Here is a 21,436-nt window from a genome sequence, read left to right on the forward strand (position 1 = left end):
CACCTCATTGAAGCAATATTAAAGTTGAAAAGGGCCCCACTAAAATCAAATTAGTGCCACTTATTGCAGCACGCTGACAGCCATTGCTAAAGAAACATAAATGCATGTGCTGTACATTTGCATTTGCATATGCTTGATATGTGCAATACGAAAAAAAAAACAAAACAAAAATCTATTTTTAGCTCCGTTTCGTTATCGACGGTACTGATGCCCCCACACATGAATGTTTTACCCATTATTTTTTTTGTCGTCGGGTCGGGAGTCGAACCAGAAGTGTTGAAGACCGGTAGATGAGTTCCATACGCGCTGGCGCCTTGGACCGTTTCTGATGCAGTGATAACAACAGATATTTCATTAACTACAAGGAAACTGTTCTTCTGTCTCAATCATTGCAGTAGAGGGCAAAACGACTATGTACGACTAGAATACAGTAGTTTATCATATTCTGATAAATTACTGATAAATACATTGTTAAGAAAAAAAACTGTTTCGCAGTTCGGCTGTAGTCCGTAAACTCGACTAAAAATAGTTTATTTTAGAGCAATGTTAGAACTCAAGTTTTATGTACTCACAAATTAGTTTCTTTTTAGTCGTCTTACACAGTTCTGTTCCTAATGGACCTCGTCACGAAGCTAGGTTACCTAAGCAAATGAACTGTTCAATATCATGTTTTAACATAAACATTAGGTACTCACGTTTATGATAATATGCAATTCAGTAGTACCGAATAGCGAAGTGTACGTAGTTCTTAAACTGTGCGGTGAATTTTGGCTTAGAAATAAACTGAAAAGATGCATTTTAATCCATCACTCACTTAACTCATAACATCATTAGAGCGTTGCATTTATCTGATTGTAATGTACCAACCTTAATTTAACATAATTAAAGAGTCACTTCATGTGATTTTTTCTGGTACATAATATAAATTCAATGTATAAAGCAGTAACTAATAAAATAAAAAAGTAGTAATACTAAACGTGTTCAAGTGCAGCTTTACGCTACATGCTATGATTCATTGTTGACATCTTCTCTGCCTATTCAATACAGGTATGTTCCGTTTTTGTCACTATCCGTTTTTATCACTGTCCGTTTTTGTCACTATCCGATTTCGTCAACATTTCATTCCGTTTTTGTCAACACTAATTTTTTTTGTCAAATTTGTTTCCTCGAACACTAGTTATTTATAGTTTAACATTAATCTTGATGCAATGCATCCATGAATGAATTTGAAACAACTACTAATGATGACATAGAAGACGTATACGCCACAGTAGCTTTCAACACATTTCAAATTCAGCTATAAATAATGTTAATTCATGCTTTCTCTCAAGCATATTTTTACTTCCTATTTGAAAATGAGAAAAATTAAACCAATAGTCCAATAGAAAAATTAGACCGAGCCAATTTAATTAATGAAAATCTGACAGGAGGTGGCAAGAGGTAACACGTGAATATCAATATCATCATCAACAATTTTGTCGTTTTTTAAAATGGCTTAATCATTTTCCAAGCGTAACAAAAGTTGTTAATCATGATAGATCAATATTAGATGGGATGTGCATATAAAACCATCAAAGTATGGATTTGATTATCCGGCAAAAGGAAAAAATCACCAATCGAACATTTTTTTTATTTCATTAGCCTATTGTGTAAGGGCCAATTGATGTCCCTTCCAAGGATTGCTCCAGGATGTCCATCTGGATATTCCCCCAAGAACTTCCATCTTCTTCTTTCTCTCTTCTTATTATTAATATTCTTCTTATTACGGCTCTACGTACCAACTGGAACTTGGCCTGCCACTTCTAGTGTGCTTCGAGAACTTAAACAGTTTAGGGCTTTCTTTGCCTGCCCTTGCCTGAATTTTTACACTACAATTTTTTTTAAGTGAAATAAATTTCACGTGATTTTGTACACGCGATGTGCTGGATTCTTTTCTCCTGGTTGCTATTTCTTTCCAACGGGGCTCAAACTTCTACCAGAGATCTCTCTTGTCATCCTTGATACCTTGTCTAAATTTTCCAGACCGATACAGCTATATTCACTAGCCTAACAGGAGATTCCTATAGAATTTTATCCAAGATTTCATCCTTCGTTTGCTCTAAAAATGCAATCTTGATTTTCTTCAGTAATTTTTACTAGCGATTCTTGTACTTCTCCAGATTCCTTAATGGATTTCTTCTGAGAAATCGTCAGGAAATAATTCATAAGTTCCTTTAGGTGAATTAGGAGTTAAATCTTTCAGAAATAAGTATCTCAAAGAAGGAGGAGTCTAGGATCTTGGAAAACGATCTGGGGATTTCTCCAGCAACTCCTGAAGGGTTCGAATAAGAAACAAAAGATTCAAAAAAAAAAATACAGATATATCATTAATTCTGAAAGTATCCCTTGAGGAACAATTGGATGATTTCTTGAAAGAACTTATACAGGATTCCTAGAAGGAATTTCTCAAAGATTCCCACAAGGAACTTCTGGAGGATCCTCAGGAATAACTCCCCGGAGATTTCTATACAGAACATCATCCCTGAAGAAACTTCTGGAGGATTTGAGGAAAGAATTCCTGGAAGATTATTAGACTAAACTTCTGGGAGATTCCCAAGAAACGCAGTAAGAAATCGGGGATGATTATTATTGTAATATTATCTTAATTCACGAGATTTCAGCCCAGGCTGGTTCATCTAGTAATCATGAGGAAATAACAAAGATGAAAGATAGAACCGTATTGGAAAATCTCTTGGAACTATTCATAATGAAAGTTCCAGTAGGTGTAGATGTTTCTACTGCACATAAATACCAAAACAAAGTCAAAAAATATCATAAGAAAATCTTTAAAGAATCCAAGAAAGAACTACTGATGGAATTCTAGAAAAGCTGCTGAAGGAATCTCAGAAAGAACCCCAGAAGATATATCAGAAAAAAATCCTGGAGGGATTTCAAAAGCAATCTTAGAAGAATTCCCGTAGGAAATTTTGAAGAAACGGAGAAACTCCTATATTTCAAAGGTAACATCTTGGTAAATCTCCAAAGCAACTCTTGGATGAATTGATGAACTAGGACCTAGGTTAAATCCCAGAATGATTTTCTTAGCCCACCTTGTGCATTAGGGCCATTCCAGACCCATACCGTACATAACGTCAGCGAGCTGTTCCCAACATAATGCATAAGTATGGTTTATAAATTCCAATCCCTGGTGGAATATTTGAAGGGATCCCCAAAGAAACCTCAGGAGAAATTTAAAAAGAGACATCTTGGTTGATCCGAGAAGAAATTTCTAAAGAAATGATAAGGGGCAGAATCTCTTTTCTCTAAAAAAATTTAGGGGCCGTCCATAAATGACGTAGCATTTTAGGAGAAAGGGGGGTCGCTCTGATTATGCTACGAGCCATGTTTTAGGTATGGGAAAATAGGCTACGAGGGGGCAGGGGGTTTCAAAAATCGTCTTAAAAATGCTACGTCATTTATGGACGACCCCCTATCAAATTCCAAAAGATAAACAAGCGGCATGGTACAAGGTATCTTACAAGAATTCTGGAGGAACTTCTTAGAGAATCCAATATTCTGAAGAAAATACAAATGATTGCTTAGAAAAATTCCTGACGATTTTCCAAAAGTATCCTAGTGAAGCCTAAAAGTATCCTAGTGAAGCGAATAAAACACGGCAGACTGCGGTGGGCTGGGCACGTAGCTCGTATGCCGGAGGAACGACAAGCTAAAACCATATTCAGCAGAGAACTAGATAGGGACTTCGTGGTAGGCCGCGCACACGGTGGCTTTTTGCAGTTGAGGAGGACCTAAGGGCTCTGTTCGTTCAGGGCGACGGAAACGATTGGCTCAGGACCGAGACCAGCGGAGGCTTCATTTCACGCTTCATTCGGCGTAGACTCACCGCTACAAGTTGAAGCCCATCATGTATCAAGTGGTATCCTAGCTGAAACTTTCATAGGAATCTGCTAAGATGATAATCGTTGAGAAATGCGTTCCGGAAGGAAGTTAACATATCCTTTTTTGTTAGGATATCGAAATTACGTTCCTGGAGATTAATCATTCCTGAGAATATGTCATATTTTAAAACGTCGATCCGGGTACTAGAAATGTAATATGTGCCATTTTTGCGTTCAACGAAAATAAATTGCCAAAACTGTGGTCACAAATGTGGTGTAAAACTCTTGTCGACGTCACAGCCAGAAAACTGTAAGTTGAACTGTACAACCAAGATGTGCTAAAAGTCATCAAAAACAATTAAATTTAATAATAAACTGCATATTTTTTACATTTGGAATGTGTTCTACAGAAAATCTTCCAATTCATATAAAAATGTTGCAAAATATTTTGTCAAAGAAAATTATTCCGTTTTTATCACTATTCCGTTTTTGTCAAGTGAAAATCGCGGACCGTGTTGATAAAAACGGAACATACCTCTAGATCAGTGGTGCTCAGGCTAGAGGATACCGCGGGCCTAATTTGCAATTCGGGATCGACCTGCGGGCCGCATAAAACATCGATGCACAAAAACATCAAAAAGAACAATTTTAAAGCATATTTATTAAAAATCTGAACTGTTCAGAACTTGTGAAAGGATCAAACTTTATAATCTATTTCCCTTCGTAGAGTTCAATTTAGATTCATAAGTTTGGTTGAGAAAAACGTTTGAGCTTCAAATTGAAATTCAAACAAACAACTAAGAAGTTGCCCCTAAAATTGCCTTGAAACCACTTCAAGAACTTGCCAAGCAGCTTTTACAAGAATTTCTTTTGAATCGCTCCAAAAAGGTTTGCTGGATTTTCTCCTGAAATTTCCTGTGGAGTTGCTCCAGAAGGTTCTCGAGAAATTTCTTTTAGTTTTTCTAGAATTCTCTTGGAAAACCTCCAAGAACTCCTCTTAGATTTGCCTTTGGAAGTGCCCTGAAGTTTCTTCAGGAATTCCTATCTAATCGTTTCGAAGAATTACCCCTAGAAAAGCTTCAGGATTTTTCCGAAAATTTTCCAGGAGTTTCTTAAAGATTTTAGTAAATTCTTTCCATAAGTCTCTTGATGGAATACTTCTTCATTAAATTTCTTCAAAAATTAGATATTTAACAATTGTTTCCGGAAGTTTCTTCAACATTATCTTCTAAAGTTGCTGCATAAGTTGCTTTAAATTTATTGTTTAAATTTTCCTCATTCGTTCTAGGCACCTTTTGTGTCTTGATGCAGTTGGTCCTGGAATCTTGTTTGTAGTTACTCCTGAAAATTCTCTTTTTGTTGCTCGAGGAATTTATTCTAAAGTTGTTTAAGAAATTTCTGTTAGAGTGACACCAGCACATTTTTCTAGGAGATGATCCTATAATTTCCATGCAGTATCGCCACGACTTTCTCATTGAGTTTCTTCAGGTTTATTTTCTCCAGGATGATTTGAGTTTCTCCATATATTTCGCTTAGAGTTGCCTAAAATTTTTCTCCAATAATGTTTCCTGAAGTTTCTCCAAAAGGGCACAGGAGACGTTTTATGAATCTCGCCTGAGATTTTTTTCTTTAAGTTCATTCAGGAGTTTCGCTTGGACAATTCAAATTGGATTCGTAAGTTTTGTTTCGAAAAATGTGTGAGTCTTATAATAGAAATTTAAACAAACATTGAAAATTAAACAATATTGGCAACCAAGTTGAGATTTGTTGAGAATTTTGTCAAAAACTTCGTGCTTTGTGTTTTTATGTTCTTCGGAAAGGTAAAATGTGAAATATTTGCATTGACTGCGCTTAAAAACTGCAACTAATTTTTAAATGATTCAAGATTACATTTTTAACAAACTTTCATTGGATTCGTACCACTTATAAATAACAATAAACTGGCTTCGTGACTTAGCTGAAATGCCGAAATATTTCGGAGTTGCGATTTCGAATCTTACCAGAACGGATTGTTCTTTTTATTTATTTATCGTCTAATTTGTGATCAACACAACGAAAATTGATGAGCAATTTTTTTTTGTTTGATTTCTTAATAAATTTAACGAGTTGTTTCAAATAATTGTTCAAAAATTTCGATTCGTCCGCGGGCCGCATCTTAAGGTTTGGAGGGCCGCATGCGGCCCGCGGGCCGCAGGATGAGCACCACTGCTCTAGATGGTATAAAGCTATGTGCAAACGCTGAACTCGTACCGTGTGCGGCGACTACTCAAAGGGCCTCTCGCAATAATTCGGCAACACCCCGACCCGTAATGCCTTACCCCTGGTTGGCCTTACTATTTTCTTGGGCATCTAATAACGCTACTTTAATAGCCGGCCGCTGAAGCACTCCGGACGAAGTCTTAACGTCGACCTTCCTTACCTGGTCATCCATTCCTTGATATACCTTAACGACTCGACCGCGTAGCCACCCGTTACGAACTGTTCCGTCCACGATGATTACAGGGTCACCTTCTCGAAGCGGACGAACATCGTTGAACCATTTGGTTCTCCTGGCGATGGTAGGCAGATAACCCTGAATCCACCGTTTCCATAACTGGTTTAACAGATCGTTCATGAGTTTGCGGTTTCTGCAGAGAAACTTCTTGATTGATAGGTATTCTTGCTGCAGTATTGTCACCATTTGAACTCAACAGAAGAAAACTGTTGGGTGTAAGTATTTCTTCTGTAGGACTTTCTACAGGGACGAATGTCAAGGGGTGCGAGTTCACCATTAATTCGGCTTCTGCAAGAAATGTCACGAGCTCCTCGTCGTTGAGTCGTTCGTTGTGACACAGCGACTTGAATGCTTCCTTGATAGAGCGCACTTTTCGCTCCCACACACATCCCATGTGTGGAGCGGATGGTGGGTTGAAGATCCATTCAGTTTCACCGTTAGTGAATGTTGAGGCAATGCCACGATTGATAGTTCTAATTTCGTTGGCTAGTTCACGTGCAGCACCCCTGAAATTAGTACCATTGTCGCTATAGATTCGTTGCGGAGAACCCCGTCTGGCTACGAAGCGTTGAATTGCCTTCTTGCTGGAGTCGGCCGATAACGAATGGACTACTTCAATGTGTACAGCACGAACCGTCAAGCATGTGAATAATGCCACCCACCTTTTCTCACTCGATCTGCCACGCTTGATGATCAACGGTCCAAAATAATCTAACCCGGTAAATGTGAATGGTCTGACATATGGAGTTACTCTCGGTTGTGGAAGAGCGGCCATCCGTGGTTCTTGTGATCGCGCCCGATAAACTCTACACCACATGCATTTTCTAATCACTGACTTGACCACAAAACGAATTTTTGGTATATGATATTGCTGTCGTAACTCATTAATAACGGTTTCGATATTTGCATGACCATAACGTTGATGGCATTTTTGAATCAGCAATTCTGTAGCATGATTTCCTCTGGGAATGATCACTGGGTTTCGAAAGGTGTACGAGTAGTATGTTGTTGCCCTGTTCAACCGACTATCCATCCGTAATACACCTTCTTCGTCAATGAACGGAGACAGCTTGCAAGGGGGCTCGTCTTCTTCAAATGTTTTCGTTGTTCCCTTGGAAGCTGAAGATTTTGTTCGAGGGTGCTGAGTTCTACATCGTACACTTGTTGTTGAATCACTCTCCACAAGCTTGCTTCTGCCGCCGCGTAGTCTCGCTGCTCCAATATGATTCTCCGTTCACTGTTGTAAGTCCTTGTTTCTGCCTTACAACGATGAATAAAGTGGTATACGTAGGCTAAGCTCTTTATCAAGTTCTCCCATCGAGAGTATTTCCGATAGTTGAATGAATGATCCGACACAGTTTCATGATGATGAACGGATCGGACTTCCTCATTATATTCTGTCAATCCAATCTTCTGGCTTGGCCACTCACTTTCGGGTCTGCTTAGGAATTGTGGACCATTGAACCACGGGCTCGCTGGTTCAAAGCATGGTCCGGTTCCCCATTTGGTTCCTTTGTCGGCGACATTTAAGCCAGATGGGACATAATACCATTCACTAACATTTGTTATCGATAGAATTTCCCCTACTCTGAAGGCTACATACTGCCGGTACTTCCTTGGATCGGCTCTTAACCAAGATAGCACGGTAGTAGAATCAGACCACATGTATTTTCGTTGAATTGGTATCGTATGGTTTTCTTCAATGTTCTTCAGAAGCCTTGCACCCATTACTGCGGCATTCAGCTCATTTCGTGGAATTGACTGTGATTTTAAAGGGGTCACTTTTGTCTTAGCTGCTACGAGGGCGCAACGTGGTACTCCTCCGTCGATGATTCTGAAGAATGCCACACCGAGAAAAATTTCTACTCAATGACTGAGTTGATCTTACTCAGAAATCGAAAAATCCTTTGTTTTCTTACTCAGTTTCGGCTAAAAGTGGGACAACCCATTGGCAATGGGTTGTCCCACTTTTAACGAAAACTGAGTAACAAAACAAAGGATTTTTCGATTTCTGAGTAAGACCAACTCAGCCCCTGAGTAGAAAATTTTCTCTGTGCACAGCACAACATCTCACCAGCATCGACAAATATATGAACTTCCAGTGATCGGTAACAGATCGGATTGTAGCCTGGAAAATAGCATCTGGCAACCCGAACTTCAGACAACATTGGCAGCAACCTCACCCAACGTTGCCAACTTTTAAAATTTTCTGCAGTTATTGGCTCATCCCACTTCACTGCTGACCTCCAAATATCCTGGATCAGTATTTTGCCATGGACCGTGTATGTAGCCACGACGCCAATTGGGTCAAAATGACTCATGACTACCCGGAGAACTTGCCGCTTAGTGGGTATCACATCTCCTGCCAACAAATGTCGAAGATCTTCGTGGAACACCGTAGTAAATACAAACATGTCATCTGTGGGAACCCAAGTCATCATTCTTTAGTGACCGTCAGTCAAAGTAGACGCGTTTTTAATTCGGTCCGAGCCGCGCGCTTAACGTTGATGTTTTTTATATTTATTTATTTGTGCATACTCGCGCGTATCGTTTTGTGTGCCGTTCAATTAATTAGTCAATATGAGCTGCGAAATTTGCGCCCAAGACTCTGTCGTTGATTCCGTAATGTGGACCTGCGTGGGATGTTCGCGCATATTTCACCCATCCTGCTTGGGCTTAACTACTCAACGCATCTCATTGCGAAAAAAGGAGAAAAAAGTGGACGCACAGTCTTTTGTTCTGCCTTGCTGCAGTTCGTGTCAATCACTTGTATCACTAAATTTTGAATTCCACTCGCTAGTGAAGCAGCAGGCGCAGCTAGCTGAATTCGTGCATAACAACACAGAGGTTACCCACCGCCTCAGTCAGCAAAACAAAGTTGACGTGTTACACGACGCAGTCGATCGCATGGAGGGGTTGCTCATCGACATAAAGAAAAAGTTGTCGATGCAAACTTTAAATGGAAATAAAGGTGCCATAGCCGCTGATGGACTTGGAGATTTAAAAGATCTTCTAACTTCCCTCGTTAACTCATCAATAGAAGAAACTAAGCGGCGAGTTGAAGAATATTTAACAAATATTACCAACGATTTGTCGCACGAACTTAAGACTATATGCAGCGAAGTACAAAATTTAAGCAGCTTGACTATAGAGATGGCTGCTCATTGCAACGAGCATAACTCAAGCCAGTTGCAATCCGCACAAACGGTTGAAAGCGACGTTTTGAAGGAAGTAAAGTCGCTTGCTAGAGCAATTAATACATTGGACACCAATATCTGCAATGCACGCTTTTCTTCATCGACGAAACCCCCTAGTTTGATGGACGAATTAGCTCAAACCTCGGTGGAAATGGATCTGGCCCAATCACAAAATGCTGAAAAATCTGGTTGGCGCAAGCTAGGTTCCAAAAACGTCTGGCGATCTGACTGGACAGATTATGATGCTCGTCAGCAGCGTCGCGAAAACCAGCAAAAAGCAAAAGATAAGGCCAGAAGACGAAGAAAGGCTAGAAGACAGCGGCACAGCAGTTCAGTATATTCAAACGGTAATCACTTGAGCACTAGCAAAAATACTAAAATAAGCAAAGACAAAAGGGAAAACACTCCCAGTTGCAGTTACTTCAATTACAACAACGACAGCGTTCGCCAACCAGCTACTACGTTTCTACCTCCGGATAAGGATTTACTCGCAGCTGCGAAAGTTACATTCTCCAAGCCACCAGTTAAAAAACAACATGGAATTAGGTTAGGGATAGGCTGAATCCATATCCGGTTGATGACCAGTTTCCACAAACGAGCCCGACACCCACTTCAAATTGGACATTTGGACCCGCCTTAAGGAATTCTTTCTCCCAGCACTGTACCTCGTGTTCCTGTGAACGTTCGTGTTTTCCCACAATCTGACGCACTCATCAGAGGCAGACCAAGACGAGCCGGACACAGCTGGTAATAAATCGTTATTAATAATTGATACTAATCATGAAATTGACAAACTACCATCGGTTACTACAAATTCATCTGCCACTGAAATCCTGATCTATTGTCAGAATTTTAATCGTATGAGTAGTGCACCAAAAATTAATGCAATATATAATAATATATTAAGTTCAAATTTTTCAGTCATACTGGGCACTGAAACTAGTTGGAACGACGGTATTGAAAATGAAGAAGCTTTTGGTAGCAACTTTAACGTGTTCAGATGTGACCGTGATTTAGTTTTAACCAAAAGACAATCTGGCGGAGGAGTAGTAGTCGCAATTTCTACCAAATATAATTCAGAACAAATAATTTCGCCTAAATTTAAGGAGTTCGAACATGTGTGGGTTAAAGCTCATATTAATGGGCAAAATCACATTTTCGCTTCAGTGTATTTTCCACCTGATCTAGCATGTAAATCAACATATGAGAAGTTCTTTGAAGCAGCTGATAAAATTGTATCTCAGCTTCCTCCTGAATATAAAGTACATGTATACGGAGACTTCAATCAGCGTGGTGCAGACTTTATTCCTGATGCAGAAAATGAGAGTATTCTTCTGCCAGTCGTTGGTGATAATGACACGTTACAATTTATTTTTGAGAAAATTGCCAACGTGGGACTTAATCAAATAAATCACGTAAAAAATGGACAAAACTGTTTCTTGGATTTTTTACTTACAAATATACATGAAGATTTCTGTGTGACTGAATCTCTTGATCCTTTATGGAAAAATGAAATATTTCATACGGCAATCGAGTACTCTGTATTTGTACATAATAATTGTAACCCCTTCGACTGTGAATTCGAAAATGTATTGGATTTTCATAAAGCACACTTTGACAACATTAAGGCTAAGTTAAATAGGGCTAACTGGCAATCCGTTTTGAGGAGTCAGACAAATATTGATTGCGCTGTGGATGTCTTTTATAAAATTTTATCAGATATTATTAAAGAAGAAGTTCCACTCACGAAAAAGCGACGCAATTTCAACTCCAAAAATCCTGTTTGGTTTACCAAACAAATCCTAAATTTAAAGAATCGAAAGCAAAAGGCTCACAAAACCTACAGAAAATATAAAAATCAAGATAATTTGGCGAAGTATTTGAATATCTGCAATCAACTAAATACAGCAATTTCTTCCGCTGTTTCAGATTATAACGAAAAAACCGAAAGTGAAATCAAATCCTGTCCAAAAAACTTTTTCAATTATGTAAAGTCTAAACTTAAGTCAACAAGCTTTCCCTTCAAAATGACATTAGACGAGAAAGATGGAGATAATTCAGAGGATATTTGCACTCTATTTGCATCATTCTTTCAAGAAACCTACACAAATCATACTGACAACGATCGTGACTTTGAATATTTTCATATTTCCCTGATTTTCCAAATGATGTAGGTGTTAGTCACATTAACGTTAAAGATATTTTAGATAAATTAAAGGATCTAGACACCACAAAAGGATCAGGTCCAGATGGAATTCCACCATCATTCTTAAAACCATTAGCAATAGAACTTACAACTCCATTATTTTGGTTATTCAACATGTCGCTGGAAGCTGGAAAATTCCCGCTGGAGTGGAAAAAATCTTTTTTGATACCAATCTATAAGTCTGGTAAAAAATCCGATGTTCGAAATTATCGTGGAATTGCAATCATTTCATGCATTCCAAAACTTTTCGAATGTATCATTAACAAAAATATTTTCTCTCAGATCAAAAATAGAATAACTATTGCCCAACATGGTTTCTTTAAAGGTCGCTCAACGGCTACAAATCTGCTGGAATTTGTCAATTACTCTTTAAATGCAATGGATAATGGTAATCGTGTTGAAGCACTTTACACTGATTTTAGCAAAGCATTCGATAGACTGGATATTCCTATGTTGATTTTCAAGCTCGCAAAAATGGGAATTTCGACTAGGCTCCTCGGCTGGATTGAGTCGTATTTGACTGATCGCCAACAGATAGTTCGATTCAATGATAAAAAATCAAAACCAATCAAGGTCACATCTGGTGTTCCCCAAGGTTCACACTTGGGACCCCTGCTTTTCATTTTATACGTTAACGATATTTCTTTTATACTACATAAACTGAAAATTCTCATATATGCTGACGACATGAAACTGTTCTTAGAAATTAAAAATCAAAATGATGTCCATACATTTATAAATGAAATACAAATCTTCCACATATGGTGCTCTGAAAGTTTGCTGAAATTAAATGTTAAAAAATGCAATCATATAACTTACAGCAGAAAACGAGGTGTATCAGATGTTTCAATAAAGTTAGGTAACCAAAATGTTGAAAAATGTGATAAAGTAAGAGACTTAGGAATTATCTTAGACTCGAAATTAACGTTTGTCGAACATTATAATACAATTATTCACAGAGCAAGCAATATGCTCGCATTTATAAAACGTTTTGGCTATCACTTTCAAGATCCATACACTATAAAAACATTGTACATTGCTTACGTTAGGTCAATATTAGAGTATTGTAGTGTTGTTTGGTCTCCTTACATGAAAAAATATGAAGAACGTATAGAGTCGGTACAGAAGCAATTTCTTTTATATGCGCTGCGTAAGTTAGGATGGACAGTTTTTCCTCTTCCTTCATACGAAGCTCGTTGTATGTTGATCAACATTCAGACGTTGAAAGAACGACGAGACTATGCTATGGTTTCATTTGTTATGGATATTGTTTCACAGAGAGCTGATTCACCTGAATTATTATCCAAATTGAATTTTTATGCACCCAGCCGGCATTTGCGAGATAGGAACTTGTTCTCAGTGGAACGTCATCATGCAGATTATGCTAAATATGGACCGCTAAATCAAATGATGTCCACTTATAATCGACATTGTGAAACAATTGACGTGAACATGTCTCGAACGCAGTTGAAGAAATATTTCCATAACATTCGAAATGGTAGAAGTTAAGCAATATAGGGCAATTTTTCTATATATTACCATTATTTGTGAAATGATTATAAAAAAGGAATAGATGGAAGAACAATAACATATTATTATAAAAAGATTTTCTCTAAAAATATTAATGTATATGTTAAGTTGACGATGTATTTTTAACGGTCTACAATTGATTGACGGCAAATAAATAAATAAATTTTACTAAATTTTACATACCCAAGACACGTTCGGAAACAGTTGACGTCTCTACCGAAAAGCACTTCGCAGCTTCGATAACGTCTACCCCGACCCGTTGGAGAACTTCATCGGAGTTAGACTGCCAGTTCCTGAATTCAAAACCGGTCTTGCTGTGGATCAGACGCACCTCTTCTATTATTTGAACCGTTTCTTCTATGGTGTCCCTGCTGTCCAAAAAATCATCGACGTACGTATTGTTAATCACTGCTGCTGCTGCCTCGGAATATTGTTGTACATACTCGGCTGCATTGATATACGGTGAGCATGAGGCGCCGAAAATTACAACGTCCATAACGAAGACTGTCGGTGGGTCGTTTGGGTCTGACCGGAACAGGAATCGTAATGCTTGCTTATCGGATGGTCTAACCAGAATCTGGTGGAACATCTGTCGCACATCTCCAACGACTGCGAACAAAAGCCGTACCGTCTCCCGAAGCCGCTATCGTGGTGAAGTGCATTCGTTTGACATTTTTGTTTCGAACAGTAGTTTGATTGCTTGTGTTGCGAATGTCGGAGACAAAGGAGGCCGAATATCGAAGAAAAGGTTCAAATGACTGTGATCTCTAACAAGACTGATCATGACTTATCGACAACCTGATGGAAAAATAGGGTCAGACCACATTAGATTCCCGGTAGTGTTGCGGGTTCGGCTGTGGCTTCGAAAGTGGTTAGAAGTAAAAGTGAAGCAAACCCATTCATGCGATATATCAAATCGCGGTGATTAGGTAAAGGTGAATAAATACCAATAAAATATTCTCAGACCATAATTGAAACAACCGGTAGTGTCATGGTCCATGACTCGTGGAATCAGATCCGGCTATCCCACTGGAAATTACCAAATATAAAAATGAACCAAACCCATACATACGACACATCAGATCGCAGATTTTTTGATAATCTAATGAACGGTTAGCAAGAAAATAGCCTTAGATTACATTAGAGACTAGCTGTTGTGTAGCAGAACCAACGTTCATGTGAAAAATTAAATCGTGGCTTTTAATGTTTAATGGCCTGATAAACATTAGGTATGAACAACAGTGACGAATAGGTCTAAGTTCTTATATATGAGAACAAAATATAGACAAAACTAAAGCGATTTCATCAAATCGTACCATTTCAGATTCCTAAGGTGTAAATTTATAGCAGGATGGGTCAACGTTGAATGGAAAAATAAGAATTTGATCGCGTCAACAGAAGATGGTGGCTGTTTTAAGGAATTTTGAGCTCTAAAACTATGTAAAATAAGTGTATTTGGTATGGAAAAAATGTTCGGAGTCCACCAGAGTATCCAAGATAGCGGTCCAAAGTCCAAGATAATGGCCCAGTATTCAAGTTAGTGCCTATTTTATAGGATTTTTAATTCTTGCATTATGGGAATATTTTGTATGAAAATATGTCCAGAATTCAAAATTTGTAACCAGAAAACCCAAGCTGTGCGCTGTTTCATAAGGTCTGCAATATGACTATAGTTTGAATGGGGAAGAAAGCCGGTCTTCGTTCAAAACTGGTAACCAGAAAATCATAAACGACATGTCAAAATTCAATACGGCGACTATTTTATGTAATTTTAGGTGCAGAGTCCAAAAATGAATACCAGAACATCCAAGATAGTGTCTCAATGTTCAAGATGGCGGTTAGTTTAGTTGGGGTAGATATCCGGAGTCATAAAATGATGACCGGAAAATCTTAAATGACGTTTCAAAATTTTACGGCTTCATGACACTTGTTTGGTTTGAGTTTTGGATCGTTGTCTTATATTTTCTGAACATTGGATGTTATGCTAATATAAAATGTATCCATATTGAGTAGATTTAGCAAGCAGTTTTCATTTTGTATTTATGTCAATGTTATCAAACATGTCGCTCGAGTTTTGTTGAAAGGATATTTTAAAGCACGAAAAAGGCACCATCACCGCTAGGTGGATTAATTAGGGTTTTTATGAAATATTGTGCTGATGAAATGCTTGCTTTTTAAGCATTTTTTTACCAAAATTTACCAAATGGATGTGCTAATTTTTATTTTCAACCATGAAAGTTTTGTCTGATAATACTACTCATATGCTAAATTTCTGCAAAAACAAGATTTGAATTATCATGTTTGAATGCTGATATATTACACTTTGTATGAATTGACAATATTGACAAAATGTTAAAGTTCTGATTTTGTTTTCGAAAATTTGTCATTTTTTATAAAATTGCTCTGAGAGTTTTTAAGAAAATAGACGACAAAAAACGCTTTTTTTAGAAAAATCGAAATGCTCTACAAAAATGGTTCAAAATAAATCTTTTAAATTTTAGGTTTGGGTACTTGGACTTATCAAACATTGCTTTTTTGGTCATTCAAAGCTTCATACTAGATGAGTGATTTGGTAGTAAATAGACAATAACGGGTAGTCAACCCGTGTTTTGAATAGATACGAACTTATGTATTTGAAACTCAAGTCATTTAAAGAAAGTGTGGTTGTTCTACCTATTAAGAAACATACAGTGCTGAGGTATTGTTTTTACATATGTACCTAAAGACGGCATCTAAGCGGTGCGTTCGGAGGTACGAAACAAATAAAAATCGCGTACCTACTCTTACCATGTTACCGGTAGGTACATATGAAGGTAGCTCATTTAGGAGTATAATAGTTTTCTTCCCACAGTAAGCAGGATCAGTTAAGTAGTCTAAAGTGAAACGTACAAGAGTGAAGTTACTAAACTATCCAGCGCCTTCATCGTTCGATTAGTATTAAGTTCTCGGTCAGTCACCAGTCCAAAAAGTGAACGGAACAGTAAGTGTCGTCATCAAATCGTTCGGACAATCTAGAAATAGCAGCCAATAATATGGACAAAATCGAGATGAGCCTAGATGATATCATCGAATCGCATAAGCCTCAACGCGGTGCAGGTCATCGTGGCGGTCTGAACAGATCCGGCGGCCGCAGTGGTCCTCGTGGAAATGCAACCCGCGGCAAAAGTGGTTACAGAGGACACAGCCGTGGTGGTCCGATGCAGCGTGGTGTTTTCAAGGGACGCGGCCATGGTGGAATCCAGCGATCGACGCATTCTTTTCGAGGCGACGTGAGTAGCGCGTGGAAACATGATAAGTACGAGGGATCCCGCAAGAACATGCTCGCGGTCGCTGGTCGACTCGGAAGCTTTGGCGAACTCAACGACGGTGGCAAACTGATGGTTGCCAACCTGGATTCGGGCGTGTCCGAATCGGACGTAACCGCACTTTTCGAAGATATTGGACCGCTGAAGAGCGTCGCGCTACACTATGACCGATCGGCGAGATCACTCGGTACGGCGGATGTGGTATTTGAACATCGATCGGATGCCATCAAGGCTATGAAACAGTACAACGGAGTCCCATTGGATGGACGGCGCATGAGCATACAGCTGACCACATCGGAAGTTCCAGTGCCGGCCCGACCACCTTACGTCCCGCCACGATCTTTCCGGGGACAAGCAGGTGGGCCTAGAGGTGGCAGGGGTGCCCCTAGAGGTGAGAACCAGGCGCCTCGTGGAGGACGAGGCGGCGGCCCGCGTCGGCAACAACGTGAATCTAAAACAGCGGAAGAGTTGGATGCCGAACTGGACGCTTACATCAATGAGGCTAAGTGAGAAAAGGGTCACTACTCGACCAGTTAGTAGCAAACACCATTTATATAGTTGTTCTTTTATCCAACATATATGTATTGTATTTACATCTACATTTCTCTTGTTCCTTAACGCTACTGTGAAATAAAATTATTAAAAAAAAACAAAATTTCATTGTGTTTTGTATTTTTTGTGTACCTTTGTCCTCTGTCTTTACCTGCAAGCATGATCCATTGTATACCTGAGTGTTCGTTGCGACCTAAACACCAACGACCGATTTCAGTGCCATCTGGGGGCTAAAAGCCTCACTCGACATATTTGCATACATTCGGGCTATTTTCAAACCAAATTTGATGTTCACCTTAAATGAATTACCCTAATCAGCACGGGCTACAGCGCCATACCACCACCATGTGCCTCGAGCACATTGTTGTCCCACTATGCTAGTTTGCGGAGGAATTCGTGTGTACACCAACTGGTGAACAAATGGAACCAAATTGGTTCGTTACCGACGGACGGCATGCGCATGGACAAGGACGGTGTAATTACACAATTTTGGTCCATCTGACCGTAGTCATCATTCTTCGCTTCTTCATCCTGGCTCCCCTTTAGGTAGGAACTACTATTACTGCGAACGCGCGCGTGGCTGTGATTTTCTACCGACCCTTTTCTCCGACTTTTTGCACGCCCCACCCTCACCCCGAAAGTACCTAGTAGCTTATTCATTATGGTAATTATTCAGCCAGGAAAAGGATGATGGTGAAGTGCTTTTTCTGGTGAGGAAAGCTTTTGAATGTGAAAGTACGGTCGATTGAAAGGAATGTTTGCATTAAAATTAGCTTTTTTCCTGAAAGGGTCTCGAAAAAGTCAGAGGTAAATGAAAACATGCTGTTGGTTTTGCATACAAAAGTCATTTATCACCAAGGTTGGTGATGGAACAAATAAGGACGGAGGAGAAGGAAGGACCAATCAGCAAGTTGGTTCTCCAGAATAGTGCTCTTGAAAATTAGAGTTGTGGCTTTGCTTGCAACATTTAACCCATTCTTATCATTCAGTAGAAAAATCAACATTGGACAGGAAATCTATATAATGAGAAAATTATTGATTTCTTTTTTTTTCGTGAATTTAAACTTAATGCTAATCGTAAATCCTAAAAATAATAATAATAATAATTTTATATTGAATTTGATAAGTAAAGAAATACTCGAACCGCACACATTCTTAAAGCGGGGTCGAGCATTAGACCTTCACGTGTTTTTAACCGTTATGTGGCCTGCAAACTTTTTGCTTTTTTCTACACCGTGTATTATAAATGGGTGCTGGGTACCCGGGTACCCTGCCGGCCACATAAGGGTTAACATCGCTTTAATTATAAATATTGTTACTTCAGTATCCTTGGTCATTTCACCCCGTACACGTGCACCATTTATGTAGCCGCTACATTGTAGCGAAAGTGTTACACTAGGTCAACCAGCAAATGTACTATTCAGAAGGTGTTTTAATTTAACACACGGCAACGAAATTTCAACTTTCCTTCTAATCTGGTTTATTTCTACGATATTTTTTATCACAATTCAACTCGAAAGTAATAGTATATGAACCTCGATATATCTGGAAATCTTGAACTTGGATCCAAATTTCTGTCGTTAGAGGCTTTTGATGACATCGACAATGGAGATCCAATTGTGAGGCCACCATGCACGAATTATATACCGCAGGCATCTATTGACGAAGACCTGCAGCCGTTGAGTGTTCTTCAAGTTTCACTGGCGTATAGCAGCACAGATTTCGACTAATCTGATTGTTTTCCATACATTTCTTAAACTCGCAAAGGCAGCCCTCGCCTTCATGATCCGCGTACCTATGTCGACCTTGGTGCCGATATCGGCTGCCAGGCTTGTCCGCACTGAGCGCATGAAAATTTTGCTCTTTTGATTTACGCCACCAAGACCAACGTATTTATGCAATCTTCCTATTTTACCTGATAGAAGGATATTTGAATATCCTAAATGTCATTTCGAACTGTCAAAAAATTGCACCGCAGTGCCGCACTGAGCGTGCAAAGAGAAATTCACTGGGGTGAATTCACCCGGGTGAAATTCTCTTTGCGCGCACAGTGTGGCACTGCGGTGCGGTTTTTTGACAGTTCGAAATGACATTTAGGATATTTCAACATCCTTCTATCAGGTAAGATAATAAGATTGAATAAATACGATGGTTTAGGGGATGTAAATCAAAAGAGCAGAATTTTCATGCGCTGAGTGCGGACAAGCCTGTCGGCTGCCATTTGGCTACCAAGGTTAAGGAAGCTTTCAACATTCTCCACTGATTGCCCAGCTACCGTAAAGCTGGAAAGGTTGGCCGTGTTTATATCTAACGATTCGGCCTTGTTGACGTTGATGGCCGAGGAGCGATTGACAAGATCATCGAGCTTGCTCTGCAAATCAGAGCGTCGTTGAGCTAGGAGAGTAACGTCATCAGCCAATTCAAAGTCATTTAGGTGCTCCATGGTAATGGGCTGCCAAAGCAATCCACGATTTGGTTCACGGTCAATCGCACCTGCCAGGTTCGCGTCGATTACGTCGATGAGGAACAGTAGCGGTGATAGTATACATCCTTGCCTCACTCCAGCAACGACCTGGATGGGATCGGACTAGACACCATTGTGAAGTACTCAGCACGAAAATACCCCGTACTGTGCTTCAATGAGGCCGATGATTTTCTCAGGGACACCCTTGCACCTGAGGGCTCCCTTTTGAGCTGAGCTTTTTTTTTTGTTATCAATGAACACCAGGTAGAGGGACTCTTGGAACTCATTGATATACTCCAGGATGATACGGAGAGTGACAATATGGTCCACACAGGGTCGTCCGGCACGAAATCCTGATTGCTGCCGTCGGAGAGTAGCGTCAATTTTCTCCTGTACCGGGTTAAGGATCACTTTGCAGAGGACTTTGAGAACGATACACAGTAACATGATGTCCCGCCAATTGGGTTCTTTAGGGGCATCCGGATTATTTCATAATCGGATTCTCCACCCAAAAATCAGTCGAAATCCAAAATTTCATAATTTTTGGAATCTTTAAACTATTTTTAAAATGAATTTTAAGTTTGTATGGGGAAAATTTTTTGTTCGGGTCGAACTGCCATGTACGCATCTTTGTTTTCACTCACAAAAAAGTTCAACAAGCTATAACTTTTCATAGAGCGCATCAAAAAACCTCAAATTTTGAGTGTTTGTCAACCTATTATGTGTGCATCATTGGTACAAATTTGGGCTCGATTGATTAATATTTCGCAAAGTTAGAACCGTTCGAGTAAAACACTATTTTTCAAACAACTCATTTTTGAGGTGTCATATCTCGGAAATCACTGAACCGAATTGAATGAAATTTTGAACGTACACTAACAATATGTAAATGCTTCACAAACTATTAAAACATAGGTACTTTTTAAACGTTGAAAAAAGTTATCATGGATTGACACTTTTTGGATTTTTCTCGAAAAAATGTAATTTTTTTACATCAATGTCAATAAATTTTAGTGTTGGTATCCAAAGATTTTCCACTTCTGTTCTCAAGTTATCTCTAATCAGATATATTAGAGCCTATTTAGATTTAAGGAAGAACACAGTAATTTTTGTGTGGTATTGTAAATTTGACTTATTTTCCTCTATATGGGTAAAAATTTCAACCCGGTATAACTTAATTCGCCGTGAGAAAATATTACATTTTATAACGTCGTATTAAGTATCAATATATTTTTTATAAACGTGAAAAAAATTCATTCAATTCAGTTCACTGGTTTCCGAGATATGACAGTTCAAAAATTAGTTGTCTAAATAATAGTGTTTTACCCAAACGGTTCCAACTTCACGAAAAATTAATCAATCGAGCTCAAATTTGTACCAATGATGCACATATAATAGGTTGACAAACAGTCAAAATTTGAGATTTGTTTATGCACTCTATGAAAAGTTACAGCATGTTGAATTTTTTTGTTTGAGTAAAAAAGTTGCCTATCCCAAACATTCTGGCCATCCCCTGTATCTACGAAAATTGAAACTCTTTTATTAATTTTACCATCAAAACAAAGGTATTGAAATCTAATAAAATCACGTTATACTCAGTAAAATGAGCTCTTTCGGTTAGGCTATAGAAAATAGGAATATTTTATTCACTAAACAACCCCATTATCGCATACAGTGAGGTCACCAGTTTAGGGTTCCCGTACTAAGACGCCTTGCATTCAGTCGGCCGGAAATGTCGCGGTTTCACATATGTTGCATTAAAATTGCAGTAGTTGTGCAGATACTACCGGGTCAGCTTTGAGCATCTCAG

At 38.9% G+C, this 21,436-nt stretch overlaps 2 protein-coding genes across 3 annotated transcripts in view; one reads left to right on the top strand and one right to left on the bottom strand.

Moving 5' to 3' along the window:
- Positions 1 to 21,436, bottom strand: part of LOC109397657 (uncharacterized) — a 386,176-nt gene that overhangs the window by 41,270 nt on the left and 323,470 nt on the right. The window lies entirely within an intron of this gene.
- LOC109409539 (THO complex subunit 4-like) lies at positions 16,338 to 17,120 on the top strand. Its single transcript, XM_019682977.3, has one exon. The coding sequence runs from the start codon at positions 16,338 to 16,340 to the stop codon at positions 17,118 to 17,120; it is 783 nt and encodes a 260-aa protein (XP_019538522.3).

This window comes from Aedes albopictus, chromosome 1, assembly GCF_035046485.1.
Source record: "Aedes albopictus strain Foshan chromosome 1, AalbF5, whole genome shotgun sequence".
NCBI lineage: Eukaryota > Metazoa > Arthropoda > Insecta > Diptera > Culicidae > Aedes > Aedes albopictus.

Bases quoted from the DNA above. Each gene is read 5' to 3' on its own strand.
- LOC109409539 (XM_019682977.3), top strand. From the start codon at position 16,338: ATGGACAAAATCGAGATGAGCCTAGATGATATCATCGAATCGCATAAG.